At 40.8% G+C, this 26,052-nt stretch overlaps 1 protein-coding gene across 1 annotated transcript in view; it reads right to left on the bottom strand.

The window, feature by feature from the left end:
- The window catches only part of SLIT3 (slit guidance ligand 3), a gene marked incomplete at both ends in the record, with an annotated part of 483,041 nt that overhangs the window by 151,199 nt on the left and 305,790 nt on the right, over window positions 1-26,052 (bottom strand). Inside the window, 3 exons of the mRNA XM_080353334.1 lie at window positions 2,476-2,547; window positions 8,221-8,292; window positions 24,314-24,455. Of these exons, the coding sequence (XP_080209460.1) occupies window positions 2,476-2,547; window positions 8,221-8,292; window positions 24,314-24,455 (286 nt within the window). The remainder of the gene's footprint in view (window positions 1-2,475; window positions 2,548-8,220; window positions 8,293-24,313; window positions 24,456-26,052) is intronic.

The raw sequence follows: 26,052 nt of genomic DNA, 5'->3' as shown, positions 1-26,052 counted from the left end.
CTCTCAGCTGAGCTGAACACTGTATGAAGAGCCGCGTTCCTTCAGGGCACACAGCTGACTAAAGTTACTGAGGCCTCAGGCACCAAAAACTGAGCTGCTTCAAAGAGAAAACACTAGTAAGCAAACTGTGTTATTAATACCTCATTTCTACATCCCGGGTCTTTCCCCTTTGGCAGGTTCACCGGGAGTTGTCTTCTCTTGCACCTACTGGTCTTTCTGCGGGTGACAGAACTGGACTGGAAGCTATAGCAGAGTTCAGCTAAAAGAAGATCCTCTGCTTCTCAGAATCAGAAACCCGGGGGAGATTCCTCCAGAGAAACCCAGGTTCTGTACAACAGCTGACAGTCTTGCTCCATAAAGGGCTGAGAAACTGCAACAACTACAGAAGTGCCCAGTGGGGAAGAACCTGCCAGAGGTCTGGGTGACGGGTCACGGAAGATCAGCAAACTAACTCCTGCCTGTCAGCCACAGCAAAAACATTTCTAAGACCTACCTGCAACACACAACGAGAGTAAAACTTTGCAAAAGAAAGTAAAAGCCAACAGCAAGCACAATGGGTAACTGAACTTAGAGAAGGAGGCTGACTATTTCAAGGCTGGAGTCAATACTGTCCTAGAAATGAGTCTGCCAAAGAGAGAAGACACAGACTGTGCGTTACAACAGCTTCGTGCAGCTGCAGCAGAAGGAAACTGAGGCAGAAACAAACACTGAACAAAGGAGAGGCTGTTGAGAGGCAGCTCCCCTACTACAGCCCTTTCTGTGCTGCATCCCGGCTCTCTCCCCTCTCTTTTCCCCTTGTAACCTCCTGGTGCTAACTTAAGCAATATTTTACCCACTTGGATATAAACATATTTAAACATCATTTACTAAAATATCGTTTTGGATGACTGGGCAGAGAATACACAGTCATTTCACTTGCTTCTGTGTGCAAGTCCAAACACTATAAATCCCTGCCCAGTTTATATTCTCATTTCCTCTCTGTCCGCTCTGATGTGTTGTGTCCCAGTCCTGGGGCCACCTGGGGGTATCTGAATTAGCTACAGAGCTAAAGCCAAATAACTTCTGAGTTGGGAAGTCAACCCCAGTAGAAGTGTCTTGCCTGTGCAGCTTGCTCCTAGCCAGGAGGTTTGCCAAGCCCAGAAAGATGCAGCATTGCAGCATCGGCAGTAGGTTCGGACCAAGCCAGAAGTGTAGTGTTCAGTAAATGTCATTCTCTTTCTTACTGAATCGTTTCCAGACAGCATTGAGGGATTTGGCCATTTCCACAGCATGTTGAGTAACACCCCCCTAAGTATTCAACAAGAGCTAGCAACACTTAATATATATTTCTGGCAATCTTCCAGCAGGATTCAGGGCACAAAAAAAAGGCCCATCCTTCTGCATTCTGGCTCAGAAGTTTACTGCAACATATAAGTTCAGTACTGAGTAACCTTCTAATATTAGCATTAGACAACAACGAGTCATAGAGGTTGTTAGAATTATCCAGTATTCAGAGAATAAAATTATGGCAGCTTTCAGAAATGAATTATACTCTTAAAAATCAAACAGAGCTACATGAATATTAATAAGATAAATGTTTTAAATCTGTCTTTAAAATTAACACAAGTAAATATTCCAGTTGAACCTGCCCTCTTATCTCAGCCTGGGGCTCTTTCTAATACCCTATTCTAGTTCATTCTCCACATGCAGCTTTTGACCTTCTATTGCTCTTTTTACCCATTAAAAGCTCCACTGTTTTAATAGTGCTCTGGGTAGCCAGGTTGAAATACAGCTGCATTTAAATTCTACTTGGTGCTAAAACAGTTTCTGTGTTCTATAAAGAGAAACAAATAGTTGTCAAGAGATCCACCTTCCTTTTTTCTTCTGTATGAAGTCATATTTTAGTCCCCTTTCAGATTAATAAAGTAGTGATGACAGTTAAGAAATCTAAACATTTTCTTAAGAACTTAGGTTCTTCTCTAACTCGTTTGGAAAACAAACAAGCAACAACAACAAAATCCAACCAACCAATACAACAAAAGAGAAAACAAATAAACCAAATAACTCACAAGAGACCGCAATTTCAGTTCCTTAATATGGATGAAAAATTTGGGTGTGGAAGTATTTCCTCTCTGATTAACACCACTACAAGTGTGTCTGAGTTAGGATGAGGCGTTTGTGTGCTGTGATGAGCCAGGGGCATGGATTAGCCTACAGGCGCACATGTACGGCAGATCAACAAATGCACTGATTTGAAGAAGAGACCAAGTCAGTAATCTTGGGGGTGTTCATCTATAAAAGAACTTACTGGAGACATGTTCTCCCTTCTAACCTTCATGACCAATTTTTCATTTACAAAACATGAGATGCTTCACACAAGCTGACAATTGCACAGAGAAACATAGTTCTCCCCTCCCGGACAGAACATTATCATTTTTATTTCTCTGACATTCAAGCTTGTCCCCAAATGCCCATTCAGTTCTGTCTTCTACTTACAATGAAATGAGAGATTTCAGGCCTTTGAATGCATCAGGTGCAATGTCAGAAATCTGATTCTTGCTGATGTCTCTGCAAAGAGAAGGCAGGATTAAAAAATATATTTGTAAACAGGACTTTGATGAAAATATTATCACTGTATTTTATTGGAAAAATGCACTTGATGCAAAACAGAACTAGAAGTTCATGTTATCTCAGAGACATTATGAGCTATGTAAGGACACAGGCAAATTCCAGGAACGATCAGAAATCATCAGCCAGTACAACAGCTCCCCTGTTAATACAGTCTTTCATTTTACAGACATTGAAACAAAGAGTTTTACGAAGACTTCTGAAGAACAACAGTGCAGTTGCCCGTTGAATAAAAACAGCTGATAAACCTTCTTAGGAACTACTAATAAATGAAACTGCACTGTGACTCTAAGGGGTGGCCCTCAAGCATGGAGTTTGTCTGAATGTTTAAAGGCGGGAATGGAAGGGTCACTTTGTAACAGTACAGAAGACCATATTTTGATTATCAGTGGAATTATAGATAAGGTGAAATGAGGTTCTGAGGTAGCTGGAAAACGCTAGCAGGACATATATTCAGGAAGATGATGGGATTAATGCTGTCAGCCTGGCGTAGACATGAGGGAAAGAGCTTCTGAGGCAGCAATACCCTGTTTGTCTAAGAGAAGAAACCTTGTGGTGAGATGATAAGACTCTACTGAGGCAGGACTTTTCCCACACCACCTCTGTTTAATACCAAGGGGAAAGGTGGTGGGAAACAGACCACGCAGCCCCTGATCTCAAAGCAGGCACCAGCGTCGCTGCGGAGTTCGGCACCGTACCAGGGGTGTCCGGTTTCTAATGGCCTAGAGAAAACAAGTGGCACAAAATTCTCCCATGTCCTTCACCAGGCAGGTGAGAGAAGGGCCGGCAGAGCACCGGCAGCTCTGCCCAGAGCTTCCAGGCACTAGGGAAACCCTTCGAGCATCTGGATGGGAATCGCGGACCTTGGGATGCGGCAGCACTGCAGGGAACGCCCAGCGCGCCGCAGACCCAGTGAGATTCCACCCTTTCAGCTACGATGTGAGCGGAATTCAATGCCAGCCTGCAGTCATCTTCAAGGGAAGCTGTGCTCCTGGTTTGGGAAACAACCCTCAGTTTTAATCACAACCAAGTACACAAACATAAATACAGATTATGTCACTGTTTCTTCATACATGGAGTCACATTTCCTACACTTGAGACTCAGATGCTCAGAACTGGGTGCCTTATCGTGACTGTCACTGCAAACCAATGTTTCTGTCAATCAGTTCAAGCAGGTGCTTAGCTACAGGCAGAGCTTTCAGCCACCTCGTTGCACTCACTGACAGTTGGTATCAGCTTGTGTCAGTAGTATCAAATCTTCCCACTGATAGCTGAAGGTGGAGTAATACAACATTTCATGTACATCTTCACTGTTATTTCCACTTGGGCACATAGCTAAAGAACCCAGTCAGACTCCAAATAAACATCACTTGAAGAAGGAGTTAAGAAAGTACAAACCTTTTCCATCCTACACCTGTTTAAGCTACAAATTCTGCCAGTTAAAATTTTAACAAAGTCCTTGAACTGTTTTCAAAACTAGCCACAAAAAGTGGGGTTTTCTTTGGTTCTTTTATAAGGCTATGAAACAGCTGCTCTGCAACCTACTGATGTTTTCTGTTACGACATCCTGCCTACGAGGACAGCGTTCAGTGAGGCTTTCCAGCTCTTCAGCTCAGCCCAGAGCAGCCAAAGTTGTGACAGACAAAGTAGGAATGTTTATTTTTCTACAGCTTTTTGTGAAACTTGTTTAGAGTGCCTGGTGGCATTTGCTGCTTTTTATCTAGTAATTCTTATGTAAGCAGAAGTCTGATGTCACTCTCTGCTATCTATTTATTGAGGAACATATTAAAACTTATTACAGTGCCATGAAATCATGAGTTTGCTGAACAATGACAAGCATCTGAGAAGAGGCATCTTGTTTTTGAAACAAGTATTTCAGCACTATTTTGTGGATTTGCTACATTTCAACATTTCCTCTCTTCCTCTCTCCCCATGTCTGGATGCTAATGAGCATATAACTAATGGTGCCTGAACGTGCATAAATGCCATGCTGGGTGATGACACTCATTCACTTCATGCAGATCCACTACAATCAGCATTAGAAGATAATTAGACACATTATTTCCTTTCCATTAGGGCCCAAGCTCCACTGCTGTTGGATAAAGAGGCTCCACCTCCTTCTGACTTGACTGAGGCAAAGATTCAATAATGTCCTTGTACTTTGTTCCCTTCCTTTGGTCTGCTTTGGTAAGATCATTCTCTTCTGTGCTTGATTTACACCAAGGCAGAGAGATATGGATTTTTCTAACCTGCACAACTAACTAAGGCTTATTTTCATGGTTTAGGGTATCTCTGAATCACTCAGTGGAAATGTGGTTCTTTAGATGGAAACGTAATAAACTTATCAGGATTCCACCCAGGCAGGGAATACATTAGTCACCCTACGCTTGTCTCCCTGCACCTCTGACAGCACGGCAGAAATCTTCTTTGGAAAGGCTGTTGAACCCCCGTCGGGGGGTGGCTGTGCTCAGCGACCAGCTTGGGACAGAAACTGGGTTTGACTTTGCACCGGGGGAGCCAGGATGCCCTGTGAGTCACTGTATAACACATGCCTGTATGGCTTCAATGTCTTTACTGTAAAAGGTTTTGAAACAAAACAGATTTATTTTTAGATGCAGCCAAATGCAAAGCTATTAATAGCATTGGATGAATATTCTCTTTGTCAACTAACATTATTAGGAACAGATTACTTGATTATCTCTAACATGTAAAATAGACCGTACTCATTTGACAAGAGTACTCAGCAAAAATCCATGTCATATATGGTTTAGTTTTGAGAAGCAGCTTAACATAAGTAGGAATGCTACAGAGCCATTGGGAAGACTATGAAATCTCAACGTGTTTTCTGCTAATATATGGTAAAACTGACAACGTGAAATGGCACTACAAGCAGCAGAGCTAGAGAGGTCCAACCCCATCTTTCAAGGCAGTCTTGTGCTACAAACTTGTTAGCTAAAAGCTTCAGGAAAGCAAAGACAAAATGTGGGAGATAATGCCAGAAACTCTGGAACTCGTATGCTGGAAGTTACAAAACTATGGCACAAGCACAACTGCTCTGTAAATGAATTCAAAATGGGATGTCTGGGCTTGGATACTTCATGCAATAATGACAACAACTTCTGTCTCTGGAGATGGGATGTATCCCCTTTGAGCCCCTCAAATTTCTTCTAATGCCCTTGAATAATGAAGCACAGAACTGCGACCTGTTACATTCACCCCAAATCAGGGGAATCATCATCCCAAATGATATAATCCAACTGCATATTTGAATCCTACAGGTGCCAAGTCTTCCTTCTGAGACAGCTTCATGTGAGAAGATGTGGCCAGTTATGATGAAGTCCAAGACACCAAAGATTTCCAGCTCCTTCACTATAACTGAAGCACCAAAGCAACTCTCTCATCCTGGATGCTATTGAGGAGACATTCTAAACAGCAAACTTCAGCTAGATGCAAATACAACACTTCAATTAATATACATATATCTGCTATCATCTTCTACTAGTAATATCAAGTCATATAAGATTATCTTAGACAACTGGCTCTTACCTAAAAATGAATCTCAGTTATCCAATTATCTAAGGAAAATGCATAATCTTGTAGGAAGTATTCGGTAAACAATCAAAATACTGGGAGAGCTGCAAGTGAGCATGCTACTGTCCTTAACATTCTTGCATATTTATTCATCGGGAGCAAAATACAATACATTTCACAATGTTATGCGAATGCTATCCTCTAAATTATATAAAGATATTATTATGAGTAATAGTTAACACTACTACTACTACTGATGCTCTTCATTTGTACCCCATGTAAGGCATCAATTAAATCAACCATCTTCACGCTATTGCACTGCTCATTAAAGTGACACAAATTAAGAAAGTCCGACAACTTCTGTATTATTGAACATGTCTTTCTTCTATAAGGAAAAGGATGGATAATTCATTGTTTTAAGAGGCAGTCTTTTGATAAAGTATATCTTTGTGTTACCAGTACTGGGAACCTTGCACACTGAAAAGATGATGTTAATAATCTCTTCAAACAGTGGAACAAACCCCCTCAATTAAACTTTATGCACAAGAGCGATGCCCAATTTAGAGCCTCGCTGTCCAGCAGGAATAAAACTCTAAAAAGGAGACAGGGCAATAACCAAATGGCAAAACATCCTATTTGTTATGGGACATTCTGCAGCCTTCCTTTCTATCCCAAGTTCTTATACAAAACGCTGTCACATTAATGGAGCTTCGATACAGATGTGGCACAATAACTGATTATTTAACTAATAATAATAAGTGCCACATTGGTTGTGCAGCTAGTCAAGTTAAAGAACATTTTTTGGTGAACTCCCATAAAACTACAGTTCAGCAGTCATGAAAAACGGAAGGACATTAAAACATTGCCAAAATCTAAAATTAGTCACACCTCAGAAAGAGCTAAGTAGTGACTTTAATAATGAAAAAGTTACAAGTTAGGTCACTGAAAAAGGATCCATCATTTTTCACTGAAATTACCGCCTTGCTATCTAATACAGTACTTCTTTAAAAATACATACAGCTATATCCAAAGTGAGACAGAAGAAGAGAGACTCATAAGATTGATGATTTGACCTGTTAAATATTAAGATTCGTATTTACAGCTCTTCAGCTCGAGGAACTTGATAAATTTGGACTGGCAAACACGGTAATTTTACCCTTAAATCCAAAGGTACAGCACAATCTCATTTCACTTTCCAAGCTATCTGAGAATCCAGTGAAATTAGCTGACACTGTCTTAATTCCAGTAAGTATTGTTCATGTCAGAAAACTGGAAAAGGCACCTTTTTAGCAGTGTTGGCACTGAGCTACAAAGCCACAATGACTTCTGGAAGCTACAGGTTCCCATCAACACCTTGACACTATGGCAAAGCAGGTGCAACCCGGTTTACCATTGTCCGTATGGCTGTATTTTTGTCACAGCATCTCTATACGTCACTTAAAAAGGAAGACTGCCAAATGGGAGAGCCCAGGTTATCTGCATGGCAGTGCTGCTACAAATCAGGAGTTTTTTGCTTTAAATCCAAAGAGAAAACACAAGAGCTAATAAGAAAATAATTGTCTGGGTATCGGCTGGTGATTGAGAAAGCAAGAAAACAAGGTCCAGCAGGTTTCTTTGTTTTCTTGTAAACAATCAAACCATTTCAACATCAGGACATTGAGTGCACTACAAAAAAACCCTAACGACTCAGCTAGAACATGCATTCCTGCTATAACTGGGGTCAACTATTATAAACTGAAGTAGTGCGAACATTTACCAGAATGAAAGAAAAAAGCAAACAAAAACACACCATACAACTTAAAATCTTTTCTGAGGAAGCAGATTTGAAGTTTGAACAGACTAACAACTAATTAGCTCACATCGTTTATAATAGGAAGTGAAATTAAGCATTATTAAGGATTTCATGCACTGTTAATCATCCTGAAAAAAATTCCATTGTTGCTTACACTTTGAAGAGATTATCTGAGCAATCCCCAGTGATTTCAACATAGAAATTGCCAATGTGTTTCTAAAATAAAGATGCTGTATTTGAAGCTAGAAGATTCACGATTGCTCTTGCATGTTGGTCTTATTAAAACTTACATTCTCTTCAGCTTCTTGTACTGAGTAAAAGCTCCAGGGGGAATGACTTTGATGAGGTTTTGTTCCAAACGTCTGAAAACAAACAAAGTAATATACATGTTAACTACACAATTACAGGACAGGAATATCATTAAACATGATAATACATTTTTATATAAATATGAAACAATTTTATAGAGTTTTTATGCAAAGCAGATTTTTCTTTTGAAAGCCACTAAGTAGAGAAAATACTGAGAAAATAACTTGGAAAATAATCGCACTGATTACGCTAAGTGTGCAAAGACAAACAAAGGCACAGGCTATAGAAATTGCACCTTTAAAGCTCACAGAATTACTTAAAAATACTAAGTATGTTTTATTGCTACTTAATCAAAGGTAGAAAATACAGATGCTTTCCTTGACTAGCTGTTGTAAGTGGAACATAGCTACCTAAATTAAACGCTACGCTACGTTGTGACAGCTTAATAAGCAGATTAATAATACTATCAGAGCGAGTGAGGAGAAACAATCTGTGGGAACACGCTGAATAACAAACTGGAATTCACTGCAATATGAATCCAGATTTTTAAGGTGAGGGGAGTCTGTGTTGAAGCAGAATAAAAAAGGACTGTATCTTCCTATTGTAACTACCAAATACTGAAAGTGTTTGAAAATATAGTCCAGACTATATGAAAATGCTGTTTTAATTTCTGAGATTCGTTTTGAAAGAAACATTCTTTATGAAGTATCATAAATGTATGTATCGCTAACATAAAATGCACGCAGCTTTACGACACTGCATACAATAACCACTAAGATTAATTTCTGTTCCTTCCAGAAGCGTTTTCAAGTCTTTCACAGAATTCCAGAATGTCAGAGACTGGAAGGGCCCTGGAAAGCTCATCCAGTGCAATCCCCCCATGGAGCAGGAACACCCAGATGAGGTTACACAGGAAGGTGTCCAGGCGGGTTGGAATGTCTGCACAGAAGGAGACTCCACAACCCCCTGGGCAGCCTGGGCCAGGCTCTGACACCCTCACCCCAAACAAGTTTCTTCTCCTCTTTCAGTGGAACCTCCTGTGTTCCAGTTTGAACCCATTGCCCCTTGTCCTATCAGTGGTTGTCACCAAGAAGAGCCTGGCTCCATCCTCCTGACACTCAGCCTTTATATATCGGTAAACATGAATGAGTCACCCCTCAGTGTCCTCTTGTCCAGCTCCAGAGCCCCAGCTCCCTCAGCCTTTCCTCACACGGGAGATGCTCAGCATCCCTTCAGATGCTCCACTCCCTTCAGCATCTTTGTCAGCACGTTCCCCAGCTTCCTGCCAGGACCATCTTGTCCTCAGATGAACCCAAAATATTCAACTCAATTAGAAATATAAAAGTGGACCCCAAGCAAAAAATTCAAATGACCATGGCAGCTGAAGTTCTACAGAGTTGGGACTGAAAGCCAAACTTGATTTTACCTAGCTCATGCTTATTATTCAAATATCGTGTATTTTTTCCAAAAACTGTAATAAAAAGAAACAGTTTCAATAGCAAAAAATCTGTGGTTGGAAATGGTTTAAAACTAAAATAAAAAAACCACAGTGAAGTGATGGAATGAATCACTCCAGCCATTTAGAACTGCTGCAGCAATGCAGAGGAGAGAAAGAAATTTCAAAGCAGGAACAGAGATAAAACGAGATGCGGGGAGAAGTACATCTTGTTTTTTAAAAGACTTGGGAATAACGCAGAGAAAATGTGTAGGGCCCATCAGCCCTTTATTGCAAAGCACATCCTTGTGTTGATCTGTGCTTTCAATAGCCAGAAGAAAAATCTTGAAAATAAGACATTTGCCAGCTCGGTTGTAGTCTATGAAGCTGGTTAAGTCATTAATATTGTGATACTTGCACAGTCCACATCATGCATCCTCTTCTTCCTGCAGCCTCTTTTACAGGTTGTGATCAGAGTTAATTCTATCCCTTGTTTTGTGATTTGAATGAGTGTCTGAGATTTCCCTTCCAGTTGGTCTAAATATAACGTGCTTAGTTTCTGGCAAGTCCACAGTGAAATGCAAATTGCTGGAAGCTTCAGCACGCTACTATTGTTGGGTGTTTGTCACCAGAATTAGCAGCACACATACTCTTCCCAGAAAGGCTTTTTGTCAGCTTGCCAGCTTGGTGTGTAACTCCTCCGAGTATTTCCATGCAGACACTTCTAGGAACAAAAGAGAGACCAAGCCCGTCCAATTCCTTTGCCTTGGGGATGGAAATTGGGGGCTCAGACACGCTGCACACTGGGGCAGCATCGCAGTCTTTACAGGGAAACTCAGATATAGCGAAGGGGGGAAATACGGCCCCTTTTAATAATAACTGCAAATTTCAAGGAAATTTTAGTGACTCAAGGGTCAAGATATACACAGAAATATTGCCCCCAAAGGGCAAAAAAGCCAAAATTGGAATAGCCACAGATACCGATTAATAAGAGAATAATAAATTCCTAGAAAAGGTGGAAAAGAATACAGAAAAGAGTTGTTTTGGAGAGCTACCTTCTGAAGCAGTATTGAATTCTTCACGCTCTCCTACAAAATTTGCCTGTACAGATAAAGATGGACAAGGCTGTTCTCCCATGCTGCTGTACCTTCACCGCAGCACCTTGCATTTTATTAATTGTATGACTGTGACTGAAGAACTAAACACTACACACGACACATTAGATTTAGTGCACTACGACTCGCAGATGCTGGCAGAGAAGCGACCAGCAGCACCGTGTGCTTCCATCAGGGGTGTCTGCAGGTGGACTCCAATAGGGCACAGAATGCAGGTGAGCGTGGAGCATTAAATAAAGTGCAGCATCAAATAAGCATATATTTTTAGAGTATTTTTTCATAAATGCATGTTATAGATTGGCAGGCATAGGCTGAAAAACCCAATGCAGTTACAAAACTAAAATAGTAGAAAACAAATTATTTGTATTAATTCTTTCTGCTGCCACCTCATGTGAGCTCATAAGTGACGGCTGAAGGACAGTGCAGGATTAAAATTCTCTAGGAAACGCTAAGTTTTGCCAGAAGGAGTGTTGGCAATTTCAAGGTGATGAAGGCTTAATTATAAACCAGTGCTATTCATAATATAATGGGAAACTGCTGCTACAGGTGCCATCTTTCAAACAAACTGAAAATCAGAGTTTTTCTTTCTTAGTGTTGTCATTTTTTTCCTCCAAAAACTGAAAAGTTAATAACAATTTTACAGCCACATTTTATTTCAGAGAAAATTACCCAGTTTACCTAGAACACAACCTCTGGAAAACTGTATTTTTCATGGTCTATCCCTGCACATCCTGTTTCCCCAAATATAAGATAGGGTCTTATACAATTTTTGCTCCAAAAGATGCTTCCTTTTTTACATGTATAGCTGCCTGGACACTATTTAAAATTACTTTTTAAATGAAATGTAACTAGGGCTTCATTTTGGAGTAGGGCTTAAATTTTGAGCATCCTCAAAAATCCTGATAAATCATGCTAGGGCTTATTTTCAGGGTAGGGCTTATTTTCAGGGAAACAGGGTAGCACAAAGTTCTGTCACACACTATAAAACCACCTGCGCTAGTGCAAAGAAACATCAGTGAGTTCATTTTTTTTCCTGTGTCACCAGAAAATAATATAAAATAATTTCAAAATACATTAGAGAACTCTGCGCAAGAGACACAGCCCTAAAAGGCAAAAATGTTGATCATTCAAACTACTATCCCCCACACTTAAGATTTCTTACAACTCCATAAAATTTTCCTTGTTTTTCCTCTGATATTCTATAATAAAATCTACTTAAAGGACTCCACAAGTAGATTCACAAAAGGGATAAAATAAGATAAAAACGTTGAAACCCCTCAGGGGCTTTAGTTGCTCCTTTCAGTTCCCTGTGTCACCGTGCATGTCACCCGCTGCCAGCTCCATCGCTCAGACGAACTGAAGCGCATCTCCTTCTTCTGACACACAGCGATGCTCCGTCTGCCTCTTGACGCTTTATTTTAGAGTCTTTGACAACAACATCAAAGGACAAGAACAATTTCCTTTCTCTTTTCTAATACTCAGACGCATTTTTCTTGCGCTAACATGATGTTAGACAGGATAAAATCCTCCTTCTTCCCCCTCACTTTAAATGACTTAGCAGTGATGAGAGCAAAAAGTAAATATATTGGAGAAAAAAAAAAAAATAAAACAAATGAGGTACACTATGAAGTTAAATAGGAAAAACTATCCTGGAGTAAAAAAATAAGCACTCAAATTCCCATTCTCATCCATCTCAAAGTTCACTGAGGTGCAAATCTTTTCATCACCTCCTCATCTGGCGCCTGTACCGCTCAGATCCAGGATGGCAAAACACAAAGGATAAGAAACTCCGCCTAATGATGCTTTCCAAGAGTCAGCTCGTGCTCTCAGGAGTGACGAAGCCGTTTGTCTTGAAGAGTGATTCCCCCCGCAGAGTGGGGGAGACAGGCGTATTAATTCAGGCTTTAACTATCTCTCATTCATTGAGGGAAAGAAAGAATTTGTTATTTGGGTCTCTAATGGAGCAGTTTGCTAGCAATTTTCCCGTTTCAAACAACGTCTTGGCTGCTAATGTGTAATGTTTTGTCAAGCTCACCTACCCATAACATAGACAAATCACTAGCTCGGAGAAAAAGAGAGAGGGAGTGAAGCATCAGTCCTGATAATTCTTAGCTGTCAGATGAGCAGAGCCTACAAATGAGACAGCCATGCTCTATTAACAGTGCCGTGAGCTCTTGCCCGAGACGTGTCAGAAACGTCCCTATGCACTGGGCAGTCGTGAACTTCCCTGCTGGGAAAGTGGGGGAATGATTCAGGCTGCTCTGGATCGCATCACTCTGCTTCCCGCACTACGGCTCTTTTGGGCTCGCATCGCTCAGCCCAACACCAAAAGCACAGAAAGAGCAGATCAGCGTGCAGCACGAACCTGGAGCACGCTGGTGTGCGGCGGGACGCACACAACCTGCGTGAAGGGTGTTGGGAAGGGTAAACCCCTCGCTTTTCTCCTGCCCTGCAAGCAGGGATTTGCAGAGAGCTGGTTAAGGGCTGTCTGGGGGAAACAGGCAGCATTGCGTCCCCCACAGTGACAAAGCCCAGGGCTGGGGAGATCTGTTTATATTAGGAAAGAGAAAACTTCTAAAGCACATAACAATAGAGAGAGACTGCTCGTCCTTGCCAAGGAGTGAGAACAACTGGATTATAAAAGCTGCTTGGACCCTTATCTTACATTTATCTCATATTTTGGACTTATATATCTTATTGTATATTTTGGACCCTGATGAAGAAAAGCCCACAGATATATTTTCAGTATACAAGAGGACTAAATCACACTTAAAATCTAGTCTTCTTACTACAAATATGGGCTAGATCCGATTCCTGTCCTGACCCCACTCTTGCCTCTTCATTTGAAATATGAGCTTTATTCTTACCATGCACAAGAGGCTGAGGCAGCTGCACTGAAGACTTTACCCACAGACAGCCCTGGACAGGAGGCACCCTTGCTGGGAAGAAGGGGATCCTTCCACTGTCAGAACCTGCAGCTTATTCTGCACTGAAAGATGCAGAAGCCATCACCCTTCATCACCCCTCACAGCCCAGTGCTGCACAGGGCACTGCTCTGCAAAGGGCAATGCAAAAAACCTGCGTTTCCACTGCTTCAGAAAGGGTTTGTGGACCTGCATTACCAAGGCGCAGCCTTTTCATGGCTGTCTCTCACCCCTCAATTCTCTGACAGGTACAAAACAAAGTGCTTTGGGATGAGAAGACATTCAGCATTTTAAATATCTATGCTTACTGCTTGTTTCAACACAGTTAAAGCCTTCGATCTCCACCTCAGCCAAAGACTCTACCGCCACTATAAAAACCCTAAACACATACGCTTCTCCAAGACTCTTACACTGCTGCCTTCCATCACAGTACCGCAATGACTTCCAAATAAAATTAATAATATGTATTATATATCCCTCCCATTGAGTCTGTGTTAGGAATTGAAAAGCTGAGAGCCAGTAAGCTGTCCGCCTGTATTAATACAAGGTGACAAATAGAGTTTCCCTTCATATTCCAATGGTTGGTGTTGATTTTCAGGGTCCAGCTGTCGAGCTCCTGCTATAGTTTCCAAAAGGATTCCTTCCCAACTATTCACCCAAGGGCAGATCTTCAATAGACAAAATCCCATCAAGAATGAAGTAACTTTTCAACATCAATCTACCTAGGCAGCCACACAGATAATTCTGCTCACCAAAAGGCATCTTCCAGAATGAAAACAGATGTTTTGATCTGTTCCTTGATACTACAGTGTCCACCTCAAAGCAGTGCTAGTGAGATGGGATCTCCTGGCAGAGCACACCGAACTCAGTTGAAGCCAATACAAGTCCATAGTTATGCAACTGGTCAGGTACCTGCTGGTAAGTGTGGGGTTCCTAAGGGCAGTCACGGCCGGCTCTGTTGCGGTGTGGTAATTTTGCACCGAATGTGGTACAGACAAACAGGAAGACACCAGAGAAATCTCTAGATGGGTATTTTGCAAAATAATTCTTGACACAACACCAATGTCTCTACCAACACAAACAGCCAGAATGCAGCAATATACCGCCAAACCTCGAGGGTTCCCCATCTCCCACTGTGATACTCCACATTCTCGGTGCTGCTTTTGGCGCTTCTCATCACCTCCCATCCTCAGTTCTCCTGCCAGCCTCATTCATTCTCGCACTCGCTTCAACAATGCAGCACCTGCTCAACCTGAGATCCCATCTGAGCACTCTGGATTGGGCCTTGGGGAGTTTATTTTATTCTTTATCTATTTATTTATTTAATCTGAACCTTGAACACTTGTGAAACACACAGTTTCTCCAGTGCCTACTGGAAAACAACAGTTGGCAAATGGTTGCATTTCATAAATGTAAACAAGTAGGAATGGTTTTTAACCAAGTAGACTCATAACGTTTGCTTTACGGAGGGTAAGTTCTTGTTCCGGTGGTTTCCAGAAAGACACATTGCTATCTCATCATTACTTTAGTAGGTCAGTGCTGCCCACCCTCTATTGACTTCCAATTACTTCAAGAAACTCCCAGCCCAGATCGCTTTCAATATTTTCTAGCAATGCAATAACTAGCTCAGGGATCTGAGGATTTCAAGTTGCTTTGCACTATATTTGTCAAGTTGTACCACAACAATATATTTTTAGAGTTAGTGGAAATGGAAGCAATAAGCTGAAAGGAAAAAATTGTTTAGTCTATAATCTGACCTATTGTGAAGAGCTCCGTACATCCTGTAGCGTCTATTTTTAGCACACATTTGCAAATGCTGACAAGGAAAAGGTAAAACACAAGAAATAAGTAGGCAAATCAAATAGCCTTCTGGTAGTTGAAGTTCTGCCATCTGTATTTTGTTAACAAAACAGATTCTGTCATTTGAACATTCCTCAAATCCTTAGTTCTTTACTTTCTTTTTTAGCAAAATAAAGAGACGAACACATGTAAGCCCAAAGACAAGTAGTGTTACCTGCAGTAAAAAATCTGATCAGTATTATTTATGCAGCCTATTTTATTTTCTGTGATTCATTCTAAACTTTCATAATGAGCTTTCAGGATGTATACACTCATTATACATTGAAATGTTCTCATTTTGCTTGGCAAAACAGGAACCTTTGAGTGACATTTGTGTTAGATAAAACAGATATGTCTTTTTGCTCATACAATTCATTTTTATTAATAAAGTCTCAGTTTATGTTCCTGCTGGACTGAAGTGATATACTCTGGGTAAAAAACTACCACCAACAAAACAACCCAAACAGAGAAACAACAGCAACCCCAAACCTACAAACCTTGTAAGGTTACTAACTTCTACACAGCTCGTCTGAGTAAAATTCACCTGCACGTAGATTCTGCTCTTGCTTTTAAAGAAACCTCACAAGTATAACAAGGAGAGAAGCAGGTAAAAAATGACACAGACAAATGAAAGTTGTCCTGCGTTGAAAGCTAGATTTATCAAAACAAACCCATCTTCTTATGCCTATAGGTGACATTCGTTACACTTAATTTTACAAATAAAAGATACAAGAAATAAATCCTGCCTTGATCTCACAGCAGAAACCCCCTTGCTGTTACTGCTTGTTTCTTTAATCTGTCTCAGCACAGAAAACCCCCTCAACATTTCGCATATATTTATACTTTCTCTACTTTCAATCTAGAATATTTTCTTTATTCTTTCCTTATTATTTTCGCGTCTTGCCCTCACAGAATACGAGATTTTCTGCATACTTTTGGCCTGACAATAAAACTCCCTTTTTTTACATGGAATGCAAGGAGTGAACGACACAGATTGCCTAGTGAGATCCAGAAAATAGTAGTCAAATTTGACATGTGAAGTTGTCCAGAGGCAATTTACAGCAGCGAACGAAAATCATATTATATGATTTAGCTACAGGAGCCAACCTGATTCCCCAGCCAGAGAACTTGCCACCAGAGGCAATTATGGAACATTTATTACAGTGTTCAAAAATACAGTGCTGGCTTCAGCTACAGTATTTACTGGAAGCCTGGGAAAATTATTATAATTTTCTTTTAGGACAAAGAACACTGTTAAATGCAGAACTGTCATTCCACTGTTCCCAAAGTTTACAGTTTCTACACACTTATATTATTGAAAAAAGAAAAAACACTTGCCTTTAAGAGGCCGAGAACTTCAAAGCCAGTTGTTAATATACATGAAAGTGTTATGGTGCAGTTAATTTAAAATTTATTTACGAAATAATTATTTTCATTACAATAAACAGAGTTAACCAGTGCTCAATCTTTTCATAATAGCTTTCTGACTTTCTTTTCATTGGTGGAAAGTTTATTTTGTATATCCCAGTAATTTAAATGCCCAGAATCTGTTGATCACTTGTTGATCACAAAAGCTCCATCGAGGTTCACAACTGAAGTCCCAGCTCTCCTACAATACACACTCCACCAGATACTGAGCAACAGAGGAGGGAGTTTCTACCCAAGAGAATTATTGAAGCAACAATAGCAACAAACTCATCCATCTACAGGTCTGTCTGCAACACTGCCCAGCACAGGGGTACCCTTGCGACTGCAATGCCCTAAATACTCAATTTGGCAGAAGAGTATCCATTAAAAGGTGGGATAAGTGGAACACTACATTTCAAAGTGATTCGGTTGCAGAAAAGTAGGTCATTTTGACAGAGCCAAGAGAAAACCAACGGTTAAGTGTATTTAAATTTTTCCTAGTGCTCAGACCCTAGCATTTTTCCTAAAATTAGAAATTATGCACCACAGTCAAGCACTACTCATACCTACAATAATATTAGTCACCAATTCAGCTATCAGCTATGAGAATGATAAACTAACCAATACAGAACAAGTGACTCAAACCTGACCTTAAGCCGAGCCTGGAGGCTGGTCGAAGGGCTGCCATCCTATCCAAGCACTCAGCAGCCCGGGGGAAGCAGAGCTTTTCCTCAAGGGCCTGTCAGTCTCTTTACTCCGTCTGGAGCAATTACATCAGTACTCAAACAAAAGCTCCCCGTTTCCGACTTAGATGTGTCCCATCCAGCATTACTCTTGGTTCACACAATTATATTTCTCTTAATCTCACCAGAGAGTATTGCAAAGGTTAAATAACAGTGATAAAGCAAGTGTGATATGAAAAAAGCACAGGTTTGAAGTCTAAGATCAGTTTCAAGATCTAAGGATATACTTTAGATTGCGGAGTTTGATTTCTAAGTCTGCAGATGACTGGGACTTGGCTTTTCAAAGTAATTAGCGTTGCACGGCACACGTTCAAAGCGCAGCTCCGATTGACTTTTGCTGCAGCTGTGAGTCCTCAGCACTTCTGAATATCTCAGCTGAGTCAGCCAGAAAGCGAGGATTACATCACTAGTGACCACCCACGAAAAGTTTGTGCAAGTCACTTGCCCAGAATCAATTAATAAAACCTCTGGCAAGAACAGATACAATCTACTTCTCTGAACAGCATTCATGAGGTTATATTCACCACAGTCCCCATTTGAGGATTTTCCTGTTTCTGCAACAAATAAACAGATCCTATACATACAGGCTCCCTCACTACACAACCCTGATGCATCCCTAGACAACAATAAACTAATCCAGTCTTTTAACAGCAACATGAGACGACACTGTAATTAAAGCGCATACAACAGATACATACAAAAGTACTGAATGAAGACTGCAGCTACAAGCATTAGCTGTGGCGTTTTCTATTTTTTTTTTTTTTACTTTTAAAAAATAATATATTTAATTTAGTGGATTCGAAAACAAAATCTGAAATAACTAATTCCATCACAAGTAAACTCACGTGCAACAAAAGCATACCCCCAGCCCTGCAGTCTAACTGGAACAGCAGCAGTTAAAGCAGTAAACCCCTGTGCAGTTTAATAGTTAATCTCTGCATAGATGGTCACTAGTGCACAGGGACAAAGATGTGCAAATTGTTGTTGGGTTTCTCCAGCACACGGTGACCAGGCAGGAAGGCTCTGGAGGTTGTGTGTGTTTTCTGGTGGGAAGGGACTCCTTGGCTCATCCTTTGGTCGTGTCCTCCTAACACATCCCCAACACCTACCTTGCAGAGATGGTGTCTCAGGCTCATTACCAGCAATCTCAGGCCTCGCTTGCTCAGACTCACAGGACTTTTATCAACCAGTTGTGATTTCCTTTGTTCCCAGTATTTATCATCCCATGTTTTGTTGTTTCCTCACTCAAGTTCAGCCTTCTTTTCCCAACAGTGTCCGGACTGGACCCAGCCAGCCTTTATTCTCTCAGTGTCTGTCCTCTGCCATATGCTCAGGACCAGACAGCGGTGCTGTTCCTGCTTTGGCTCAGGATGCTCTTACACAAAGTTTTACAGAACGCAAAAGGCAGCAGCAGTAGACCCTGCACTACTGTTTCAGGGTGCACAAAACTCTCAGACAAAAGCTGTTCAGAACACAGGAGGTTCCACTTAAATATGAGAAGAAACTTCTTCATGGTGAGGGTGGCAGAGCCTGGCCCAGGCTGCCCAGGGGGGTTGTGGAGTCTCCTTCTGTGCAGACATTGCAACCCGCCTGGACACCTTCCTGTGTAACCTCATCTGGGTGTTCCTGCTCCATGGGGGGATTGCACTGGATGAGCTTTCCAGGTCCCTTCTGATCCCTGACATTCCATGATTCTTTGTAATGTCCTAAAATGCAGTCTTGTTCTCAGCGATAAATAAATTAAGTGGATCAGGCTGAGATAGACAAACAGCATGAAAACTTCATTCTGAAGAACAGACAGAGGAAAGGTGTAGTGAGGCGGGGAAAAGATTAGCAGGGAGTTACTGATCACTCTCCATACTGGGAGGCATCAAATGAACCTGGCAGGCAGCGTGTTTAAGCAAGGGCCATTTGAAACACCACAGCCAGGGACAGCAATGCCCTTCCTGCCGGTGCCCCGCACCTGCAAGTGCAGCAAAGCCGTCCCTTCCCTGGTGTAAAACCAGCCGGACACTAATGACTGAGAGCGGGCAGATAGTGCCAGGGCTCAGACCCCTCCAGCCCCACGTCCTGAGCCAACCACAGCCCAAACCACACGCTGGGTGTTGTGGCACGAGCGTTACTCACAACACCCCTCCAGCGGCAGCGGCTCTCGCAGGCACAGCCCGTGGCTTTGCGTTTAACAGGTCTCTACTATGTCCTGGCTGAGCTTTCATTCGGTATGACAGGCACTGGCTGCAAGGCTGAGATCAAGTCTGATCGGAACAGATTCTTTGGAGACTTTGTCTCCGACTAGTTTGCAGGTCATCCTTCCCTCTCTATATCCCTCCAAGGTCAAGTGCATTCTGCATTCACACTGTGTTCCCTGTTTAACTTGGATGCGTTTTCCCTTACCCTTTCTAAACAAATGCAAACTTCTCCTTTTATTGCAGATGCTGTTGCAATGTAGTGAAATGACTATATTGTTCATTTACCAGCAAACCATCAAGGCATATTTGTTTTGGTATTTCTTTTTCAGTAAATGCCTCCAGGTGCCTAATGACTTTTGTTTTCATCCAAGTATTCATACAAAACTTTTCTGTGCTTATTCTCATGTGTTTCTCTATAACATACACTGCTCATTTCTCCTCTGAAAAACACTTTGTAAGCAGAGAATCTTTTATAACATTCAACCATACAGCCTGTATTCCTCAGCTTCAATTTCTTGTAACTCATTTTTCCTCAGTCAATTTGGCTGCTGCTGTCAGCTCCCCACTGAACAAGAAGCTTTATAAAAAAAATGAATTGCATTCTGTACTTTCTAGCTGCCAATTTTATGAAATTATGAAAAAGCAAGGCTGGGATACAGATTTCTAGCTTTCCTAAATTCCTTTATTTAATAATAACCACTCTTGCAATGTGGACCTCCAGGATAATGCACTTCAGGGAGACGTGTAATAGAGCAACACAAGAGAATTCTAAGTCGCATGTGGCAGAGGAAAGCAGCAAGGGAAAACCAGTGTTATATGAGGCTTGTTTTATGTTCTGCGGCAGGCGAGTTGACTGTTTTCTGGTAGGTTTTTATCAACAAAAACAAATTTAGACTTGTTGGCAGCTTTGTCAGAGAAGGTCCTGCCTACCCATGTTAATGAAGAAAGGTGGGAAGGCTGAGTAAAAAAATCTTTAATTAATACCAAAACACATAGCGAAATGTAGGTCACCTTTAATCACCATGTTAGAGCAGCAGCTGTGTGTTTCATTTTGGTAGAACAGTTTGTCAGTCAAGGGTTCTTGTCGGATACAATTTGGCTTACAAAGAAATACTGAGTTAAGGGGAAATACAAGAACTAGAAAGCTGTAACTGAATGCAACTAATAACCAAGCAAAGGAACTTGGAAACGCCCCAAGTGGAACCGAGGAAGGAACAGCATTTCTATACTATCATATAAATATTATGAATGGACTACAGTCTTCAGGGAGAAGTGTATTTTAGTGGAGTGGGTATTTACAACGTTAGACAGAAACAGCTGAATGAAAAATACACCATCTCAAGTAATATCCCTTAGGATTCTACGTAATAGCAACCCAGCCACGTAGTTTGTCAGTGCCACGTATGCCATAGGAGGAATTCCATCTCTAGGAAGAGTCAGCTCTCCCAAAGTTGACGAGGATCAGATCACAGGATTACAGGATCCAGAAAGAAGTGCTCAGGTAGCACCACTACGTGGCCACCTTTTACATAAAGGGTCTGACTAAATGCCAACCATGGGGTATAAATCCCCAGGGAAAATCACCAGCAGTCCTGCTGTGTGAGAGCAAGAGCTGTGGGTTCAGTGTGTACGGAGAATTTGCTTGGCCCCATTACTATAACATTACAACAAGATTATTATTCTGCCTATCATATCCAATCAAGAGTCATTATTCCATGTGTAGCTGGAACCAGGCCTCCGGATGAATTTTATATTCAATAAGCCTAGAGCAGCCTCAGACAAACTGCATTTCTGAGCAGTATGACAGACTCCCGCATAAACCAGAATGGCTATCTTGCTCAAAAGAATTTATGTCAGGATTTTCCTGGGAAAACACTGTGGCAGCTTCTTCTAATTTTCCAGAAATATTTTTCTATGTGACTATATCCTTTCTGTGCAAGTATGTAATACTTTGCCCCTGGATATAAGGTTAATTGCTCTTTTTTACTAGGACCTTTACAAAATCAAAATACCATTAGGAAAAACTATATGTGATGTCACTTGCTAAGCCTTATTCTCATAGTATCATAGAACCACGGTATAGTTTGGGTTGAATGGACCTTCCAAGCTCATCCAGTGCCCCCCTCCCATGAGCAGGGACATCTTCCCCAGCTCAGGTTGCTCAGAGCCCCGTCCAGCCTGGCCTGGGGTGTCTCCAGGGATGGTTCATCCACCACCTCTCTGGGCAACCTGGAACAGGATCTCACCACCCTCAGTGTAAATAAACAGAACTACTTAATTTTATATTTATATCTATATATATATATCTATATCTCCCATAAAAATGATGGGACTGATTCCCACAGAAAACGAGCAGTAATTTTTTTCATGAGGGTTACACGGTGAAGCTCTGCAGAACTACTCCCACCTGAAGGAGCTGTGCATGAACATGTACGTGCAGGATCAGAGCAACATAAGAGGTTTATCTACAGGTGAAGACTCCAATAAGTACGGCCTAAAATGCAAGAACTCTGACAGATCTAAATCATTAAATAGTGTGCTAAGAGCGTTATGTGGTGTTGCACAGATCTAGAAGGTTTCTTAAAATATTATATGCATCTTGACTTGCTGCCTACCACTGAACTTAAAGCCTCTCCAAGTTGTCCTTCACTTTCTGCTCTCCTAAGGAGAACTTCTAAGTTGCTTTTAGCACACGTTATAGGGCCCATGTTTGTGGGCTGCAGCAACCACGATGGAGACCCGACATGGGTGCTCGATTATAACCACACCAGGGGAGAACATTTTCACTTGGTTTCTCACACTGCGAACCGCTGCTGTCGGGGGAGCGCCGAGCACACCAACCTCGGTCTTCTTGCAGATACTGCTCTCCATGTGACTCTGGCACGGAGCCACACGGATCATCTGATTCCTGATAGAATTGTCAACACCACAAAACAAAATTTTAGCTTTCTCCTTGCTCAACTCTGGACTAATTTAATCCTCTGTCTCTTACTGAACCATTCCAGCCCCTCCCGAAAATTTGTACTCCATGTGACAGAATTGGAAACAGGACAGAACATTGAATATTCTTAGTATGCCAAACACAATTTCTATTTTCAGGATAATTTTAACCAACTTTCTTGCACAGAAAAATAAGTATTACAGGCGTATTTTCTATGCCACAATATAATGGAAATGAACACAACCAATACACTCTGTTAGGGGGCGACAAGCAGGTAATGGGCATTCAGAACAGCTCACACAGAGCTTATATTTCCTGTAAATATTTTTACATGCTCTAGACACGTTCTCAACAATGCTAATTTTAAGATGTTGTTTATTCTTTGCATTTACTGAGCTAATTTTTGCATTTCTAATATATCTTTTCTGTGAAGGTGCAGAGCCAAGCATAAGCTACCTCTGAACTGCTGTGCTGAGATAGCAATCCAAACAAATTTGAGGTGAATCTTAAATTATAAAAGTAACTGTTAAAGTGACTTAGAGGACTGGAGGTGTAGAGGAGATCACCAGCAAACAATATAGCACATCATCTTCATTGGCCATAACTGTCACATTCCTGGCATAACACTGTGGGCCAGGCTACGCAGGAGCAATTCAACTCATGCTTTATCTAGTGAAATTTGCTGTGTAGCAGCATTTCTACAGCAATGAGAAGCTGAATGAGTCCAGTGACTATACAAATATTTGAATCTATACTATGTAGACTGTAAAAGCTGTTTGGATGTCAGTAACCTCTGCATGACGAACACCTATATAGGAAAAGACCTGATCTGCATTCCCTACAGACTAATCAAAAGCATGATTTAATGTAACAGTATTGCAGGACTAGAGTAATATGAAGTCATGAACACAAAAATAGATCATTACAATTCCTAAAGGTAGTAAAGACAAACTGGTCTGTAACAGCAGCATCTGACTTCACCACACAAAAAATGTCACAAAGCTGTTAACCAATTGGGAAAAACAAAATGCAGGAGACAAGAAATAGAAGGTAAAATCAGCAGGAACGGTGTGTTCTGATGTCATACTTCACTTCATCACAAATGCATCCTGCCAAGCTCACAACAAATCCCTTCATCTCTTAGGGAATTCACCAACTAAAAATAATTAAAAAAAAAGACTGCATTTTTCCTGCTCTTGACTATAAAACTATAATCCCAGATTTCCAGATTTGTGAGTTATAAACACAATCTGAACGTAATACACTAAGAAATTAATTTTGCTTTGGGGTAGAGCAGCTTCAAATAAGATCTTAATTCACACCAAAGAATGGTTTGAGTCCTTAGATCAATAGCAAAGAGGACAACACCTCTGATAACTGCTCAGAATAGTTTTCAAAACACGTGCCTTTTTCTACATAGGAGGCTACGACATGGACTAAAACCAGACAGAAACGGAAAAGTGCATTACATTGGCACTTACATTTCCCAAATGTCCTCTGGCAGGTTGGCTGGAATTTCTGTTAAGCCCCTTCCTCGACAATCCACCACGTTGTTGCTGCAGGTGCAGGCAGATGGGCAAGTGATGGAACTGGCACTGCACGACGGAGGCTCAGACGGGGAACCTGAGACACAGGGAAAACATTCAACGTTAGTTTTGAAAAGTGATCGCCTGAGAGTTTAACAACAAAATACATCAGCCTCTGAGTTTCCCAGATCCTTTTACTGTATTAAGTAATAATTTATTTGCATTCAGTGAATATAATGTGCTACAAAGCAAATGAAAACATATAAACCATTCATGTGTTCTTATTCTACCTCAGTCTCCACTCTACCCAACTCTGACCCTCATGAACACTTTCTTGGTCCCCTCCACAACCAGTCATATAGATTTATTCAAAGATTTAAAAAATAAGCCTAAAGAACAAGTAGTATTTCCAAAAGCTATCGTTGCCTGGAAGTTTCCATGGCACAAACACTCCTTGAGTATTTTTATATACTGAGAGAAGACTGTCATTGACAGTGACTTATGGTTTTGAAATGAGGTAGCCTGTTATGGCATGAAGACTGGAAACATAAAGCTAGTGTTTTCAAGATGAGACAATGCACCTAATGGAAGCACAAAAAGAATTTAGGAAAATGTGAGTTCAAACCTTCAAATCCTTCCTTGATCTAATAAGACAACAAGCTACCTATAGAGCAAAGGTTTAGCATGACGACGTTGCTCTGTATACGTAATCGTCTACTCATTAGACTGAGGTTTAATTGCCATTAAGTTTTTTGATGCTGTCGCAATTATGGTAATTTTACTCAAATTGTTATGATACGTACATTTAATGTTTTGATAGACACATACATTTAGACATAGATAAAATGGTTTTGCTACACTGAGGTTATCAAAACATAGCAGTTATCGACTGACTTATGGTAAGTCATATTTCCAAAGTATATGTAACACAAGAAACCTCAAGTATCTTTTTGACCAGACACAGAGGACTAAATGTGAAGGCTTGTGTTGGTAAAAAGTGACAATATCATAACAGAAACAGGAAAAGCTGGTATTTTTCTAGATTACAGCAGATTATAATCACAAAACATATTTGGTCTTTTGTTTGGAAAAATTAAAACATCATAATCGTCAAATCACGAATACATATCAAAACATGGAAAACTACACACAAAGCTCTATATTCTTGGGGTTTGTCTTGGAAAAGACCCATGACTGATACTTTCATATATTAGAATTGCAGACAACAAAAAGTCCAAAAATGTTTGTTTGCATCAATTTGCAATCCTGTATCATTATGACAATTACAATTTTATAGCAAGGCAATGTTTTTTTATAAATATGCACCATTTTTATAATTTTTTTCTCTGGATTTATGCCTCCTTACCCTCTGGGTTAGCCCTTAACCATGCACAGCAATGGCAACTCATACAGCAAGTCTACATATGTTCCTATTTTCAAAGACTTGTAAACAGCAATTGAAAGTAAACATCAGAAAGACATTGGGTGGCACCACTAAGTATCGACACCTGCAGAGGGAACCCTCTGGAAAGCAAAAGATAGATACTCCAAAATCATGCCTTCCCTTAGAAAGGGATTAAATTCCCATGTGAATCCATTTCTGATTGTCTAAATTTGCCTTAGTTCAAGTAAGTGGTCACCCCCTTTAGATGTTATTTTGTAGCCAGGGATGACAAACTATCTTATATTAAAGT

Source organism: Nesoenas mayeri, assembly GCF_963082525.1.
Source record: "Nesoenas mayeri genome assembly, chromosome: 14".
Taxonomy (NCBI): Eukaryota; Metazoa; Chordata; class Aves; order Columbiformes; family Columbidae; genus Nesoenas; species Nesoenas mayeri.
The sequence above is the reverse complement of the archived record's forward strand: the minus strand, read 5'-3'. Positions and strand labels throughout refer to the sequence as shown.